This window comes from Coenobita brevimanus, chromosome 98, assembly GCF_032717465.1.
Source record: "Coenobita brevimanus isolate Jiangsu-jjx chromosome 98, ASM3271746v2, whole genome shotgun sequence".
NCBI classification, from domain to species: domain Eukaryota; kingdom Metazoa; phylum Arthropoda; class Malacostraca; order Decapoda; family Coenobitidae; genus Coenobita; species Coenobita brevimanus.
The window spans coordinates 24,632,270-24,651,698 of record NC_137051.1 but is presented as its reverse complement, the minus strand read 5'-3'; the positions used below and the strand labels follow the sequence as shown (position 1 = coordinate 24,651,698).

Here is a 19,429-nt window from a genome sequence, read left to right as displayed (position 1 = left end):
TGCACAATTGTGGACTCTATGCAGGGGTTTTATCCGCCCCTGTGTGGAGTACAACTCTCATGTGTGGGGAGGCTCTCCACATACAGCTCTTCTCAATAGGGTGGAGTCAAACGCTTTTCGTCTCATTAACTCTCCTCCTCTTACTGACTCCCTTTAACGTCTGTCTCTTCGCCGCACTGTTGCATCTTTATCTCTTTTCTATCGCTACTTTAATGGTCACTGCTCCTCTGAACTGTCTACATGCATTCCTCCACTTCTACGACGGGCGCGTAGCACCCGTCTAGCAACAAACTCTCATCCCTTTTCTGTCCAACTCTCTAATGCAAGAGTTAACCGTTACTCCCAGTCCTTCATTTATGCAACAGGTCAACTCTGGAACTGTCTCCCTCTGTCTGTATTTCCTGCTGCCTATAATCTCCAGTCTTTCAAACGCAGTGTGTCCAGGCATCTCAAAATGATCGGATCTTGAATTTGGCTCTCTCTTGTATTTTGTTTTCCTCTTGGAGGGAACTGTTATTGCGGGCTCATGGCCTTTGGTTCCTTCTTCCTTGCATAAAAAAAAAAAAAAAACCCAGGTCGAGATAACTATACTGATCATCACTATCATCATCCTTAGCATAACTTGCTAACAACAGTGGATTAGCCATCTAATACATTAGTTCCTTCGGTATGTAAAGATGAGGCGAATTATTCCATGGATCATGTTCCTGCTGATATTAAGAGGATTGCCTCACTTACATCCTCGAAATGTAATCAGACAAGGGTGCCTGATCGTCCCAACAGCCTCAACGGCAATTGTGCAGGACATAATGAGTACCGAAATTAGTTTGGACATATTGGAAGACCTATCAGTGATGTTACTGAAAATATCAGGACCACTTATAACTCTGGAAACGGTATTAACACGCCTTTCCTCACATGATCACCCCACACAGGAAGTGGCTGCATTAAGTTAGCTGACTGGAAGTAGAACAGGCTAAGCACACAATGCTCACCATGATCCAGGACATCCCATCAGGTGGGAGCAACACATTGGTAGGAAACATCATCACAAATACACGTAACAAACGTGGTTTGTTCGACCTTGGTGGAGCAATTCTTGGCAACATTTTTGATATTGGCTACAGAAAATGATCTGGAGGAAATAAATAACAAGTTTAACAAAAATTGCACAAATTCTCTCATGACAAAATAGGCTGGATGATACCCAGAACACCTTAACGATGACAACTGTAAAGAACCTAAGAATGAAAAGTCAACTCTATCTCACCGCTGCCACCAATATCGATGAATGTAGCCGAGGGGGTTAGATTAGATGGAGAAAGATCGTAGGTGTATCGTGACGTCTGACTGCACCTGAAACATCAGTGGAGAGTGTGGGCCCCTGTGAGTAAAATGGAGCATCAAGTAGAGTACAGGGAGCTCTCTCTCTATCTCATCTTCCCGCTCTGTGTATCCTTTTATCTTAAGTGAGGTGAGTTATAGTCACTTCTTAGGGTTAAGGAGTTTTATTGTACAAAGTTATATGAAAATGTGCTTGACAGTGTAACGTAACATAACGTGACGTAGCGTGATGGCGAGCCACCTAGCTATCTTACTCCAACCCCTTCTCTTCTTTTCCGTCCTCTCCAGTTTCCCAGCCTATATATAGCGACCAGTGCACAGGTGTGTAGGTAGTTTTCCATGACGTCAGATAACTTGTTCAGGCTGGTAATGCTGCATGCACATGACATGTCTGTATTGTCTAGCTTAAAGAGTTTGTGATACATCGACATTCATGAGCTAGAATGTGTGTTCGACTTTCCTTATTTGCGAATTATGGCACGACTTTTCCTTGTACACCATACATGACTTATTGTGCAAATATTACCTATATTTTAATGCCTATAACTATTACATACTGTATTGTCATAACATATTAATTCCTACATATAAGGCATTGCTGTATACCTGAATGGGACACACATTTTACCCTAGCAAGGAATGTCATTCCAGTTTGTGTAAAAGAATATAAAATTACATGATTTCATTATATAACACTGGAAAAGAACGGAAAGGATGCAGGTCACACCAAGGCACAATCACTGGGGAATGTAGCAGGTGAGCTTCAGGATGTTCCTCTGTGAAGATGCCCCTAGATAAACAAATTTCCATCATCACCATCATTTGGATCATTACCCGATATACGGGCGTTTATATTCATCGCCCATATTGAATATATGCTAGAGCTGTCTTATTCTGGACTGGTATAATGACATTAGCGGGAGTGTTATATGACGAATCCTCAAAATAGATTTTTTAAATTATTGTCTTATCCTCAACATTTCTACAAAGTTTGGTCTACAATATATAGGACAAAACTGATTAAACTGACCTTTCCCAGTGACCCTGACCTTTGATACATTGTACTAAAAAAACAAGAGACTTACTCCATTACAGACCCTCAACCATTCAACCAAGTATAGTCAAAATAGGACTAAAATGCATTTATTTTGTTAACAAGCACACACATCGGTCGAACTTTGACCTTGCTATGTGACCCTGACCTACGTCTGATTACACAGAATATTCAGCTCCTGGAATTACCCTCATCCAGTCCCCCAAGTTTGATCTAAATTGGATAAAAATTACTTAAGCTGATTTTGCTCGGTACAACTGTTAGTCCCGTGACCTTGACAGTTTACCTGTTCTTCTAAAAAACAGTAAATTTCCTAAGTTTAGTTCTCTCAGCTCTTTCGCCCAGTGTGATTAAAATCGATTAAAAACTGAGCTACACACACACACACACACACACACACACACACACACACACACACACACACACACACACACACTGAATCGGTAGGGAGGTGGCCTGCAGTCCTAATGGACCCAGGTTCGAAGTCCGGCTAGGGTAGGGAACAGTTTAGGGATTTGAATTTCATAAAGCAGACTTTACTGATCTGCCAGAAGGCCCGTCGACATATCGTGAAAACAAACCCGAATGTACCAATACACCAGTCTTATATGAGAGTATATAGATGGTGAGTGTTAGCGCCAATGGGTTGACATGTGGAGGTGTATGGTACGTGGAGGACTACTGGGCCTTGGAAACAGGCTGTGAAGCCTATGCCCGGAGTCGGACACGTAAAAAAAAAAAAATGTGAAAACATAACACCTGGTTTCGCTTTGTAAAAAATGACGTCCACTGGTTGAAGTGTTTAACCCTTTACTGTCCAGGGTTCCTGTGTGTGGCATATTGCTGCAAGGGTGCTTAGCGTACTGCCCTCCTACCTATCAGCTCATAGTCTCAAAGCTCATAGGTCCGTGCTCGGGGATTCGCAAAGCAGAGGTGGTGTTGTTTTGAGCGATGTGCACACGTGTGAGCAAAAGTGTGTGTGTGTGTGTGTGTGTGTGTGTGTTTACTAACTCAAACAGATTTTTTCCCCCGATTCTAACAAAACTTGGTGAATGGGTGGATGGGCAGCCCATACAGAAACATTTTGTTTTTGAGAACAATAGGTCAAAGGTCAAAGTCACAGGGCTATGTCAAACGTTGACCCAACAAGGTTTTTATTCAGTTGAGTACTTAGAAGAAGGGTTGAGGGTAAGGCAATAATAAAGTGACTCATTTAGAGAACAATCTGTCAAAGGTGAAGGCCACAGGGGGAGGGGGATCAAAATTCGAAGCGTGTATATGCTTGTTGACATAACAGATCAATCAGTTTTTATCCAGTGTTAACAAGGCCTAAACCTATAGTTCTTTTCGTACAATAGGTTAGAGGTCAAGGTCACGGGGCAAGATCAACATAGACCGATTTTATCTGACTGGGCCAAACTCTATGGAAGGGTTGCAGATAAGGCAAGATTAAAAAGATTTAATTTTGAGAATAATCAGTTAAAGGTCAAGGTCACAGATTTTAAATTGATATGAATCAAATTTGGTGGGAACGTTAAAGATCAGGCAAGAACGATGGGATTCAATTCTGAGAGCAATTAGTCAAAGACCAATGTCACAGGGCAAAGTCAAGTTTTGATCCGTGTGTTTGTGGGTGAACAAAATAACAAAAATAGCTTTGATCTGATTTGGTTCCAAATCGTTGGACTATTATTTCCGAGAATATTAGGTAAAATGTCAAGGCCACATAGCAAGGTCACCGTCAACAGTTTTTATCCGATGTAAACCCAACTTTGTGAAGGAATTCATGTTAACACAAGGATACAGAGATTCGATTATACAGTCATTCAAGGTTCTAGGTCACAGGGAATGGTTAAAGGTAAAGGTCACTGGCCTAAATTAATTGAAGAAGCTTTGATTATTTTAATTTGACCTAAATTTTTTGAAGGGTTAAGGGTTCGGCATGAGTGATGTAAATCGATTTGGGAGTAATCTGTCGAAGTCAAGGGCACAGATAAATATTCAGCTCATAGACCACCTGGTGTGCTCAGGTGTTGCAGTCTCTGGGAGCTCTTTCCCGTTAATTGTTGGAAATGCAGTACTTAAATCCATCCTACTTAAAGGACCATGGACACCAATAGGATAATGCCAAGCTGAAGAGTAGCAAAAGAAAACGACTGTTTGTAGATGAAGGAGAGATAACCATAAATGTCTGCGGGATGTTATTCCGAGTAGTGGAAATGGTCACATAAAGAAGCAAAGAAAGAAGTACGAATAGTCTAGTTATTGATCATGAGGAAGATGACGGCGTACTAGATTATGTGCATTTTGCATTTGTGTCAGTACTCATGCATGAATGCGTGTGTGCTAGTCTGAGCCGTTCTGTGTGTGTGTGTGTGTGTGTGTGTGTGTGTGTGTGTGTGTGTGTGTGTGCGCGTTGACTGAGAAGGGAAGGGAGAACAAGGTCAATAGGAACTATATAAGAGCGCGTGTAACGTGATGGAGATCAGTGTAGCAGCAAGACTAGCCCCTCTCTCATAGCAGGTGGGTGTAGGTGACGATGATGTGAGTGTCGTTGCGTGTGGAAAGTGTGTGAGTGTGGGTGTGAGTGTATGTGGTGTGTACCTGTTTATGTAGGTAGGACAGGTGTATGGGGAGGGGTGTGGGGAAAAATGTGTGACTGGTGAGTCTGTGGATGTAGATGACTCAGGTGTGGATATGGACATAGATGAAGCTGGTGTACGTGTAGATGGGGATGATGTGGGTGTGGGTGAAGATAGGGATGGTGTGGGTGAAGATAGGGATGGTGTGGGTGAAGATAGGGATGGTGTGTTGGGGGGGATGAAATGGATTTGTGCTGGAATGACTGGTATTGATGTTTGTTTATTTGTTTATTTGTGTGTGGGGAGGTGTAGGTGATGAGGGTGGGTGCGGGTGTGGATGCAGGTGGTGGTGAATATTGCCATGCCTTACGATTTAACAATTGGACGTTACAAGACACTGCAAATTTCTAATTTTAAAACTCTTAGTGTTAGAACTGTGTGCTTTATGATGACTCTTTATACTCAGATTATTAAGTGAACTACTGCAGTGAATGATGATATAAAAACCCATTACACTGATGTAAATGTACTGCAGTGATGAATGATGTAGTAAAAGCTCATATACTGTACATAACTTACAATAGCAGTTCTGCATACTGCAGAGACTCATTCTGCTCAATTTACCACAATGGTCTCGGTGTCTTCGATGGTACTACAAATGTTCATAATATCCGATTCACTATAACAATATCGCAGTGCTTGGCGATGCAAAAAAGTCTCAGTTTACACAACGTACAATAACTGTGCACGATACAACATGATCTTATCATACAGTTTCCTATGACAGTTTGCAACGTTTGGTATACTACAACAACTAATTATAAATAGCTTACTAAACCGCATTCACTAGTTCGATAATAATAAATAATATTCCGAGAATTCACATGAAACCACTTATTAATCATTCGTTAAATCTTGTTATGAAAGTATTGCAATATTTGAAGACAGTGCTATAACTAACTCTCCAACACTCATTGTTATGAATGAGTCAGTGACAACCGACAGCCCCTACAAGGAGTGCTCCGATTGACTGAAGCGTTGAGCACTGGAAAAATACATATTATCCTCTATACACGTTAATGCAAGGTTAATACGGAGTAAAAATAATTACCATATTATTAATATAGTACATCATTTCAGTAGCAAAGCAGTGACATAAAAGATTAGTGTAAATGGAAATAAATTATCAGTCAATATTCATATTAACTGGCATCGGTGGTTGTGGGAGGAAGGTGGCGGTGAGCAACTCAAGTAGCTTTGTATCAAATTGACCGAGACAGCAGGACTTCATAGAATAATGTTATCAACTTGGTTTACAGTCAGGAAATCCTATGTTTTTACTTATTTTGATATAATTTGTATGTGGTAGGTGGGGGCACTCACCATCCACTCACTTGATGTAGTGCTGCACTCGGGTGTCTGCCCTTTCCTCTCGTCTATTTTTTTTTTTTTTTTCATCCATCCTCTTCTGTCTTTCTTTCCTTCATTCTTTCCTCTATCTTTTGCCTATGAGTGACTTTACACTCCCTCTTCTGTCTTTCTTTCCTTCATTCTTTCCCTTATCTTTTGCCTATGAGTGACTTTACATTCCCTCTTCTGTCTTTCTTTCCTTCATTCTTTCATTTTCCTACTGCCTGTGGGTGACTACACTGAGTGACAAGCCAAATGGTTTCCTGTACTCCAGAAAACCATTTACTACGCTGGGTGGTAACCATATAACCAAATTTTGGCACCTGGTGGTTTAGTGGGTAATAACAGCACTCCAGTCGGATTGAGCCGGTGAAGGTTTATATCCAAGGGATTGTTGGGGTTTATTGCTCACGTAATATCACTCAGGGATGAGTGAGGCTGGTCACTTTCATCTTAAATGCCAGGACCAACTTGCCTAGCCCCGGGCTCCTACGCTCCTCGTGGGGCAGTGTAGGATTGGATGATGGATGGATATAATTTGCCATTAAGGGACATTAAAGACGTTGTAAGTGACGACAGAATAATGACTAAAACTTAGATGTGAAAAGCTAACGAGTTTCAGTCATGAGCAAAAACAATAATAATGCTCTGACTTAGCCCGCTTGAAGTGAAGGTGGGTAACTAACTACAGGAATATATTTGTAGTGAAAACATCAAATCTGGTTTTCAGAACATCCTAAATACTATATATATATATATATATATATATATATATATATATATATATATATATATATATATATATATATATATATATATATTATTGTGCTTCATGGAATACGAGGGTTAGTTAGTTAGTTAGTTAGTTAGTTAGTGTGTGTGTGTGTGTGTGTGTGTGTGTGCTAGCCCGTGCACTATGAGCTGATTGATGGTCATAAGCAATGTCGGTGTTGGAGGTGTAGGAGTTTGAGAATAATGGTGTCCCTGCTCTATCGTTTTTCAGTTTCTCCGACAATCCTTGTCCTACTTTATTAAGAAACTCCATCCAAAAGCCTGGAAGAGATTAATTTTTCACAATAATTCATTATTTCAGTTTTTTTTTTTTTTTTTATGCGAGGAAGAAGGAACCAAAGGCCATGAGCCCGCAGTAACAGTTCCCTCCAAGAGAAAAACAAAATACAATAGAGAGCATAATTCAAGATCCGATCATTTTGAGATGCCTGGACACACTACGTTTGAAAGACTGGAGATCATAGGCAGGAGGAAATACAGACAGAGGGAGACAGTTCCAGAGCTGACCTGTTGCATAAATGAAAGACTGGGAGTAACGGTTAACTCTTGCATTAGAGAGTTGGACAGAAAAGGGATGAGAGTTTGCTGCCAGACGGGTGCTACGCGCCCGTCGTAGAGGTGGAGGAATGCTAGCAGACAGTTCAGAGGAGCAGTGACCATTAAAGTAGCGATAGAAAAGAGATAAAGATGCAACAGTGCGGCGAAGAGACAGAGGTTGAAGGGAGTCAGTAAGAGGAGGAGAGTTAATGAGACGAAAAGCCTTTGACTCCACCCTATTGAGAAGAGCTGTATGTGGGGAGCCTCCCCACACGAGAGTTGTACTCCACACAGGGGCGGATCAAACCCCTGTATAGAGTCAACAATTGTGCAGGGGTAAAGAAAGAGCGGAGTCGGCTTAGCACACCCAATCTGTTGGAAGCAGATTTTACAAGAGATGTAATACGATCTTTCCAAGATAAGTCCCGAGTAAATGAAACCCCAAGCATGTTCAAGGATGATGCAGGATTAATCTGAATATTATTAAACATTAGTGGGTATACCTGTGGAAGATTTTGTCGGGTTGATAGGTGTAAGAACTGAGTCTTAGATGCATTAAAGACAACCATATTATTTTTTACCCCAGTCAGAGATATGAGCCAAGTCAGACATTAGGTGTGCCATAGCCTCATCCCTTGTTTCTTGAAGTAACTGTTGAGATGGGCGTTGCGGGAACCGAATGGAAAGATGAAGGGTGGAGTCATCAGCGTATGAGTGGATAGGGTTAGATGTACAGCTTAGAAGATCATTGATGAATAAAAGGAAGAGAGTTGGTGATAGGACAGAGCCCTGAGGAACACCACTGTTGATAGATCTAGGAGAAGAACGATGGCCGTCTACGACAGCGGCTATAGAACGACCAGAAAGGAAGCTAGCGATGAAGGCACAGATAGAAGGATAGAAACCGTAGGAGGGCAGTTTGGAAATTAAAGATTTATGCCAGACTCGATCGAAAGCCTTTGAGATGTCAAGTGCAATGGCAAAGCTTTCGCCAAAGTCCCGAAAGGAGGATGACCAGGAGTCTGAAAGGTAGGTGAGAAGATCGCCAGTGGAGCGTCCCTGACGGAACCCATACTGACGATCGGAAAGAAGGTTGTGATAGGAAAGATGCCTTAAAATTTTTTTTATTAAGAATTGACTCGAAAACTTTGAAATACAGGACGTTAAAGCAATTGGACGATAGTTGGAGGGTTGGGAGTGGTCACCCTTCTTTGGGACTGGCTGAATGAGAGCAAACTTCCAGCAAGAAGGAAAGGTACAAGTTGACAGACAAAGGCGAAATAGTTTGCCTAGGCAGGGTGTAAGCACAGAAGCACAGTTTTTGGGAACAACAGGAGGGACTCCATCAGGCCCATATGCCTTGTTAGTACTGAGGCCAGTAATGGCAGAAAATACATCAACTGAAGAAATTTTAATGTCAGCCATGAGGAAGTCAGAGGGGGGAAGTGATGGAGGAACAGCACCGGAATCGTCTAAGGTGGAATTGGAGGAGAAAGTCTGTGCGAAGAGATCTGCTTTATTAGTAGAAGAAATAGCTACAGAACCATCAGAGTAGAAAAGAGGAGGGAAGGATGATGAGGTAAAGTTGTTAGAAAGATTTTTGGCAAGGTGCCAGAAGGAGCGAGAAGAATTCGAGTTGGAGAGTTGAGAGCATTTAGTATGGATGAAATTATTTTTAGTAGAGCGAAGAACAGACTTAGCACGATTCCGGGCAGAAACGTAAAGATGATGTGATTCGGGTGGGTTGGCTCTGGTACCTTTTGTAGGCCTTCTCCTTGTTGCGGACAGCATTAGAACAAGCGTGATTAAACCAAGGCTTTCTTGCGTTAGTCAAAGGATATGAGAAAGGAATGTATGCTTCCATGCCTGAGAGAATAACCTCCGTAATGCGCAAGGCACACTCAGATGGCTCACGGCCATGGAAGCAATAATCATTCCAGGGAAAATCAAAGAAGTACTGCCTGAGGGCCTCCCAGTCCGCAGCTCCAAAATGCCAGAGACGACGTTTCCCTGGAGGGTCCGCAGGCCGTACTGGAGCGATAGGACAGGTTAAGGTAATAAGGTTGTGATCGGAGGAGCCCAACGGAGAGAAAAGATTAACAGAGTAAGCAGAAGGATTAGTTGTGAGGAAGAGGTCAAGTATGTTGGAGCTCTCTCCAAGGCGGTCAGGGATTCGGGTAGGGTGCTGTACAAGCTGCTCTAGGTCATTAAGGATAGAAAAGATGTAGGCTTGTTCACCAGGTGGATCCGTGAAAGGAGAGGAGAGCCAAAGGTGGTGGTGAACATTGAAATCTCCAAGAATGGAGATTTCAGAGAAAGGAGAAATGGACAGAATGTGTTCCATCGTAGAAGTAAGATAGTCGAAGAATTTTTGATAGTCAGTAGAATTAGGGGATAAGTAAACAGCACAGATATATTTAGTCAGAGAATGACAGGAAAGCCGAAGCCAGAGAGTGGAGAATTCAGAAGAATCAAGTTCAGGAACACGAGAGCAAGATAAGTCGTTGCGTATGTATACACAACAGCCACCTTTGGCTTTGAAATGAGTATAGAGAAAGTATATTAACATTAAAAGTTAATGCCATCATCTGTTGTGTTAGTGAGAATTGTGTTTTTGAGAGTTTGCGGCAGGATGAGTATTGGATTAAATGAGGTAATAAGAGTTTTAGGAAGATGCGTTGAGATCCCTGATGGTTTTGTGACAGCGCTGGAATGGGAGCGATGACTGTCATACAGACAGTGTTGAATCCCCCAAAGATGACTGGATTTATTTTCTATTATATAATGCTGCCAGCCGTGTAGGATGGTGTTAGTGCCAAAATGCAGTGGATATCAGTAAACTAAATTCGGACGCTTGTGCTGCGAAGAGAGTAATAAGTGCTTGTTTGCTGGTACAGTACTGTAAAAAAATATGGTACCTACAGAATGCAGCAAGTCAATTAATTGCCGATAATATGTGTAAAAGTCCGTTGAATAATGCATTTTCATAGGTATTATATTCAGCAAAGGAGATGCATTACCCAATATCTTGTCTGATTTAACGTAAAAAAGTAAAGAGCGAGGAGAAAGACTACCAATTTGAAAATATTTTACTTTATTTAAACCCGTCCAATGACAACATGGGGTAAATTTTAGTGTTTTTGGTGTCCCCTCCTCGATCTCTACCTGTCAACATACATCTAATTTGGCGATTAGTCCATCATAATAACATTCGGGTGTATAGGCCCACCCATTCTCAAGTCAGCAAGGTGGAACAATTAGAGGATGAATGAAACATCTTTTGGACGAACCTGGAGGTGTAAGCAGTATTGAGATGGTATGAGCTTCGTAGTATTTTACGTATCCTCTTCATAGCCGCGATTATATTCGGCTTTCACGTGAGCTCACCAGTTAGCGGACGGTGGTCTCCATGCTTGTCTGTGCTTGTATTAGACAGCCGCAGACATCAGTTCATTACTGACGAATGTTTCCCTACGTTTGCACGTGGTTGTTGCATGTCTCCTACCCCTCACCAGTGCTGTAATTTAAGGCGTCTTAAGGCATGATAAATTGGTAATGGAACTTAGTAGAAGTAATTCAGTGGATTCAAGTCTATCCATCTTTTCTGTATTTTTTCATCATTATCATCTTTGTTAATATAGCCATCGTTATCGTGAATCATCATCATCGTCTTCATCTAGACCAGGGCTAATCATCAACTTCGTCATCATCATCATTATCGTTTTCGTCTAGACCAGGGCTATTCAACTGGCGGCCAGCGGGCCAAATCTGGACCTTGAGTTGTTTTTGTTTGGCCCTTTGACCGACTCAGAAGATTGAAAATAAACAAATAAACAAGCTTAAAACAAAGTTTTGCGTTTTTCTTTTTATTTATGTATTTATCGGAAAATATAAATGGAAATAGTATATGAATTTCTCGTTTCTTCCTGTGTGTATGTGTTTAGATAGGGGAAAAAAATACAGGTTAAATAATGTATGGCCCTTTGCTTAATCTGAGTTTCATAATTCGGCCCTATTTCTAGAATAGTTAAATAACTCTGATCTAAACTTTAAGTCCCACCTAAGATGTACGGCATTGCATTGCCTTCATGTTTGTGCTTGCTGGTGCCCGTACGGCGATGAGGTGGTATTGGGACTGGCCGCTCGGCTCGATGAATGAGCTTCATCACGTCCAGATGATCTTGGTGTAAGATGATCTGATGCTGTACAGCATAATCAATTTTTTTTCTTTCTACTCCCATTTTATGCGTCAGTGAGGGTGGACTTGGGTTGTCCGAAGCGATACTCTGCTGGTGACTAGGTCCGGGTGAGAGTGATGCTGTGATTTAGCCAGGGATAAAAAAAGTGACTGAGTGAGCGATATAATAGTGAGGAAGAGATTCAAGTAATTATAGTGGCACAGTTGAAGAAATGGGTGATACAGTGGCATGGCAGTGGTGAAGTATTTTAGTGAGTTGTAGTGAGAGTGGAATATGTGAGTTACTGCGCGAGTGGTATGCAAGTAATGGAGTGATTCTTTGAGTTGTTTAACCTTAGTCTGTCTGATCGAGCAGGACCTTGTCTGATTCAGTGAGTTAAAGTGATAATGAATTCCGCCACTCGGCTCAGGTTTCCATTTGTGGTTTAGTAGGTAACATGTGTACTTGGGGTAACACCTTGGGAAGGAAACTGTGGTAACCAGAATGATGCAGTGGCTTTGTATCCCAGGATAATACACAAATTACCCACTAAAGGCTCAAAGACTAAGTTGCGAAAAGAGATGCAGCTAATACACACCTCATGGCGGCTGTCCCTGAACCTCTAACTCTACTGTTATCTTTCGTATTTTACTGTTTATATAGTGCTTGGTGGTGGAGTTTGTGTAGGATGAGTGTATGTGAGTGAGGTAGAGGGGAAGACCGAGGAGGAGATGGAGGGGTGGAGTACATGAGTGAGGAGAGGGCAAGAAGGAGGGGGAGACCGAGGATGAGATGGAGGGATGGAATGGAGAGGTATATAAGAGAGGAAGGTGGAGGGATGGAGTGGAGAGGTACTGTATATAAGAGAGGAGGGTGTAAGTTGGGGGGAAGGCAATAAAATGGCAGGGTAAGGGACGACATGGAGATTTGTTTGTGGTCACCTCTTACGGGATTAAGGCGTCTGGCAACAGATAGATAGATAGACCATACTATAGTTGGGAAGTGTTGTCAGTTATTTCATATGGAACTTTCAAACAACATTTTATTTACGAATACATGTAACGCATTTTTTACTTTCAGTAGACCTTGTTTTAAAATACTGCAGGTAATGAAGTAACCAGTAAACAGTGTAAAGATAAACGTCCTCTAGACGCTTTAAGTTTTCAACACCTACCTATAGTGAACGGAGATTTTTTTTTTTTTTCTCAAAAGTTATATATGACCAAATAATAATCAGAAGATACAGATCTTAAAGGAGAACACGATTTTATACTATCCATTAATTACATAAATTCAGAATATTTATAAACTATATTCGACTGGTGTTCATATGAAGGAACTGGATCACACAAGTTAGTATAAATCGTGATTGCCTGAAATACGATGAGCGTCAGTTATGTGTTTGGAATGAGTCTTCTTGGTTACTAGCCAGATTTCTCCTTCGGTTTAACTACACGTGGATATCAACCGAAGTGGACAGGGCAAAGGACCTTCGTTTGGGTAAGGGTTAATGCACTATAATAACAGTCTATCTTTACCGTCTGTGAGAAGAGTGCATGGAGGATACAGATGTCTCTTAGTCTTCGTTGGGCGTCTTTCATTTAGTCTTCCCCATCTCTCGGTCGGCATATCAGTACTAAGAAAACCTCATTTAAGTTCTGTTGTGTTGCCAGGTATAAATGCCTATCAGTATAGCAAAGATTTCAATGTACTGCATTTTAAAATTCAGTTGCAGCAAATTTCCTGCTTGTTAACCTTTGTAATCCTCACTTTTTGCCCTCATTTCCTTCCTAGCCTTCTATTTCCTGATATTTCAAAGGTATAGGGACGGAACCCGCGCCGCGCAATGTACTCGTATGGTGTAGGAGAGGGTGTAACAATTATAAAAGCAGCATATCTTATTTTTTGTTTCCACTGACATTGTTACTGCACCCCCCCTAGTACACCCCCTAGAGGCCACCATCCCTCACCCACATATTTTTCCCTCATGGAATGATTTTCCCTCGCCCCCCCCCAAAAAAAAAAAAAAAAAAAATCCTCCATGGACCTGTATTCCCCATTGAACAGTTTTCCCCATGGACCCATTTTATCACTGGAAGCCACATTTCCTCATGGATCTATTTTTCTTATAGTAGTATTCTTCCATGAACCTACTTTATTTTGTGTACATATTTTTCTCAGGACCCTATTTTTTCTTGATTTTATTTTTTCTTAATGGCCCTACATTACCCATGGGCTTATTTTCCTCACTGAGCTCTTTTCCTTCATGGAAATATTTTCCCCCATGGACCCACTTTCTCTATCAACTTGTTTTCCCCATGGACCTATATTCCCTCCATGGAGCTACTTTCTCCATAAAACATATTCGCCATGGGGACACACCGAATCCCTACATGTACTCATTTGCTCCCATAGACCTACATCATCCTTAGACCTTTTAAACTCATTCGCGCTAGGCCTCCAAATAGGACCATTTCCCCTAAGGACGTCTTCCCTTAAGAACCTGTTTTCCCACATGAGTCTGCTCCAGCTCTGGACTAAATTGCTCCATGAACCTATTCGCTCAGTGAAACTATTTTCACAGATCAACTCACCCACCCACCTGTCATATTCCTATCCACTCACCCAGTGTAACAAGCTCGTCTCCTGCCTTCTAAGGGAAGCCGCACATTAACCTTCCCACCAAAAAGTACACCCACCCAACCACAAAGGCCACTCACATACCCTGCACACCCTACTCTCACCGTCCACCTAACCCACCATGCCCACCCACCCCACTCCATCCTGCCCACAAAAACCACCCTATGCCATTTTCCATCTTCTAATTCCATCTACTCGAACCTCCCAATTTGCCAACCTCACCCACCCATCTCCCCCACTCCGCCCACCGTGCCTGACCACCTCACCCTGCCCAACTCAGTAACCCCATCCACTCCAGTCCACACACATCACCCATCCTGCCTGTTCACCCCCCACCCCCATCAATCAACTCATTCACCCACCAAGCTTGGATTGAACCACAAGCACTGACTTGCAAGTTTACAAGTTTACAATTAGAGAGAGAGAGAGAGAGAGAGAGAGAGAGAGAGAGAGAGAGAGAGAGAGAGAGAGAGAGAGAGAGAGAGAGAGAGAGAGAGAGAGAGAGAGTCACAGCTGCCTTCACAGTACTGATAAAAGCGCAAGAGATGGCTTTGCTGACTGAAGTAGTCGGGTGATGGCAAAAACCAATGTGGCATATTTCGAGCTTTAGAGTACTTACAAATTCCCTCAGTCCTCCCATTGCTTATCATTGTACTGGTGCCCCTCGGTAATTCACATAGTTTAGGACCCTTGCTTTTAGAACGTCCACAAATTTCATTCAGCATATTGTCAGTATTTAATGAGGGTGGTTAATGATTGTCAGTGTGCTGGTTGAGGAACTAATCATTCAGCCCTCTGACTATACACTTAGTATCGCACAGATGTATACAAATACTGCCAGTACCCAAACAAACTGTACAAAAATCGCCACAACGAAAACGTCTTGGATGGATCAACCAATTGAGCACAAAATAGCTTCTACAGTAAATGCTAAAACAGAATATGCACAGTAAACATGTTGGTTATGGTATTATGTATATCCTTTACTCACATACACACACACACACACATACAATATAATATATATATATATATATATATATATATATATACTAAAAGTCCTGACTGATATCACGAAATGCTCCTGGATACGAGATTTCGTGAAAAGTGAACCATAGTCCACCTCACAATGTCTGGCCCAGTACAAAGGCAGCAGTAAGGTAAACTGTGTGACTGGTGTTCCATAGGTCACAATGGCGTTCGCCTTGACGTTTGGGACGGGGACAGCAGCGGGTTTAGCAGCCCTGGCTGGTGCCGGGGCAGTGGCTGGCGCCATTGGTCTGGGTGCTCTGGGCATCGCAGCAGCTAGACGACGAGGTGGCCGTCGTCGCCACTTCGGCAGGAGGCGCGGACGAGCGGTGGAAGACAAACAGGTGGAACTGGACGCCCTTCTGGAGATGGTGCGGAAAGAGGATGTGACCCAGTGTGGCCTTAAGATGATGTGTCTCCTTGCAGGCCTCAATCATGATGAGTTGCCTCCCCACGCTTTAGAAGTCCTCGACCTGGTCGGGTGAGTCACTAAAAGTCCTGACTGTTATCACGAAATGCTCCTTAACTCACTGCGCTCAGAATCCATGGTGTGCCATTACTTTCTCGTGGTGTGCTGGAGTAGCTGGACCTTTTTATGGATTCAGTTTCCTACAGAATATAGGGTGAAAGCTTTATACAGATTGAAATCAAGTAACAGTAATATCAGTAAGCACCACTAGTTACTCTAGATATGTATTATAATAATGTTGCCTGCTTATAGCATTCAATGAATTTCACTGAATTTATCGTTGAAAACATGATATATCCCACACGTCATATAAACATACGTGTATGAAAATAGCAATGAACGTATATTTTCTCCCTGGCAGCCCCCCTGTGTCTGTGAAGCCGGGAGAGGGGTTGCTGCCTCCTGGAGCATCGGGAGAGTACCTGGCCGCCAAAAGTTTTGGCTCCTCAGGCATGGATTGTCACAGCCTGTACGAGGCCTGCCCTGTCCCCTCTCAGCAGCTCCTCAGCACTCTGGCTACCCTCTAACCTTATCATATTGTTCCATTTCCCAGCATGTGTAATCAAATTTTCTCATCTTACAGCCTCTGTGACTAGATCTACTGTACTTCATCGTCATAGCAGATCCAATGCTCCATTTGCTTTGCGACCTGACCTGACGTGTCATTTTCCTCCCACCACCTACATTATAACTTGATTAATTTTCCTTCAAACCTCATCTGTTCTGTAAATTGATCAGAACCTCTCCACCTTCTCCCAGTACCTGTAACTTGACCTAACCTACCCTACTTCTTTCGAGGACTTGTACTTTCTTTTCCAGCCAACTTCTTTTCTTAGGTCTATCATAATCTAGTCTATCCTGTGGCCCAACCTTTCCCCTTTCCCATTAGCACTTGTGACCTGACTCCTTCCTCCCCCCCCCCTCTCTGTCTCTCTGTCTCTGTCTCTCTCTCTCTCTCTCTCTCTCTCTCTCTCTCTCTCTCTCTTTGCACCTGTGACCCGAGCTAAGGTGCTTCCCCAACTGGGCTGTCGATGCTGTTACATCGACAGCAACTCTTAGACGGAGCGCCTGAGGTCACCAGCAGCGCTACGGTGGGCTGGTGACCATTGTTGCTGCTACACTGATACACCTTGGGCGGACCCAGCATTTGTCAAAGTTGGAGAAAATGATTTTTTTTTTTAATCCACTGATGATATATATATATATATATATATATATATATATATATATATATATATATATATATATATATATATATATATATATATATATATAATGCAAGCTGCATCAGTATGGTCAGGTTTACCATAAGTAAACTTTCAAATACAGTTGGTACTGCTGTTTTTATGAACTAGTTTGTGTACTTACTGCCAGAAAAAATTGCCACAGAAGAAAAGAAACTGGAGACCACACTCACTGGACTCCTCTCTTCTGGATTCCATCATTGCACATCTGAGGCTTGCGTTAGGTACCAACAGTTATTATTACTTTCAAACATGTAGGAAATACGATTTTGAAGATTTACGTATTGTGCAAAGTATCAATAATTACAAGTGTACTAATTATATCGAATAAATCAATGATATCTTGATCACAGACAGTTCTAATTAACCTCAGTGTTCATCCTTGAACCCATCCTTGTGCATAATAGGTCACAAGTCTCCTCTGTAATGAACATCATGTAAACTTTTTCACAGACACTATTCATGATACTAGACAATCGGCGGCTTGGCTAAAGAATTTCACGCTTTAGTGTAGGAAGTTGTACTGTAACTAGAGAAGTCTTCGTCCTCGTGATTACATGTTCTTGTGAATATCTGCCTTTATTTCACTGTAAGTGACATGTAATTTTGCATTAGCTTTTAAGTGTGTAGCACTCTTAAAAGACAACAGTGTTGGTGATTTTTGCAATTTATAGGCAACTTGCCCAAAAGTATAGTCCTATTATCATCTAAACTGTGAAGCGGTAGATGTCGGACAGCATGGCAAGTACAGTCAGGGAAAGTTCCGCATTACCCACAATTCGGAGCATTGGTGGTCGACGAAAAGTCACGAAGCAGCAGCCAGACCCCTAATGTCTGGTAACTGTGAGTGGGAGGGAGGGTGGCCTGGGGTAGGAGGGTTTGGAGAGTTGCTCATATCACAGTATCAGTAGCCAATGATAATGCGTCCGACTTATTCTCAAAGTGCAAAAGTGCCATATTGTTTGTATGGCATCATACTTCTCTGTCTGTCTACATTACTGTATAGCTATATAATACATGTTTACTGTCAAAGGTACACATCTTTGCTTTCGTTTTGTAATGTTCAGTTGGAATGATATAACTGGGATTTCCAACGTCATTCTGTCTAAAGGAAAACGAAAAGTCTATTAATCGCTCATATTGATTTTTTTTTTATTACACACTACCCTAGGCTCTTAAGTTCGAGGTCAATAATTACCAAAATAACAATGGAAATGTTTGCAGGCGGATTTTTATAAAGGGATGACAGAGGATAAATAATTAAACAAATTTGTAAGAATTTACACAAACATATATACAGTATATATATAAATAAATAAATAAATAAATATATATATATATATATATATATATATATATATATATATATATATATATATATATATATATATATATATATATATATATATATATATATATATATATTATAGTGGTTTTGTTTTCGAGTCAACACAAAACATAAATACTGTATACGTTATATCATTACGAATATCTCCTGGGGAAACGTCTCATGTTAAAGTCGAGAGGGAATGAAACCGTTCAAACCTCTGTCCGAACCTAGCAAACTTCCATAACTTTCTTGATAACACTAACTCTACAGACATCTACGTAATTTTTTAAATAAAATGCTAGCATCATATTGTCATCCATCCTTACTAAATTAACTCAAATACACCGTCCATACATTGCAGACTTACACATGATTCCCAACCTGTCACCAAACCCTCCTCTTCCCCCAGTAGACCTTTTCCAGTGACGTCACAGAAATCATGTGGTTTTGTTTACGACTCCGTATTGGATGGCAAACTCCTCGCAGTAATGGCTGTCCAGACAGGGCTGTCAGAGATTGAACTGTCTGATATATGCAGAAATCTGGATCAATGCCACCAAGATCTGTACAGGAACAAGATAAAGTGTTTGAGGCTGGACACTTACACCATATCTAGGGAAAAATTCACCCGTTTCAAGTACGGGAGACCGAAACCAGATCTCAGATATGGCGATCTCTATCACTATTTGGTGAACACCCCGTGAGTGTTCACCGGCGCATCCCTCAAGTTAAATATGTGTAATATATCTGGCTGGAACTGACATACAGTAGATGTGAATCGTCTTCGTAATCAATAAATTAATGACGTAGGGCCAAGGGG

At 41.6% G+C, this 19,429-nt stretch overlaps 1 protein-coding gene across 1 annotated transcript; it reads left to right on the top strand.

Moving 5' to 3' along the window:
- Positions 1 to 15,730: 15,730 nt before the first annotated feature.
- LOC145413999 (uncharacterized) lies at positions 15,731 to 16,562 on the top strand. The gene is made up of 2 exons (XM_080283568.1): positions 15,731 to 16,047; positions 16,397 to 16,562. The coding sequence occupies exons 1-2, from the start codon at positions 15,731 to 15,733 to the stop codon at positions 16,560 to 16,562; spliced, it is 483 nt and encodes a 160-aa protein (XP_080139694.1).
- The last annotated feature ends 2,867 nt before the right edge of the window (positions 16,563 to 19,429 follow it).

Excerpts from the sequence above, each read along its gene's own strand:
- LOC145413999 (XM_080283568.1), top strand. The coding sequence starts at position 15,731 with ATGGCGTTCGCCTTGACGTTTGGGACGGGGACAGCAGCGGGTTTAGCA. Across the intron at positions 16,048-16,396 it reads GAAGTCCTCGACCTGGTCGG|CCCCCCTGTGTCTGTGAAGC; the intron begins GTGAGTCACTAA and ends TCTCCCTGGCAG.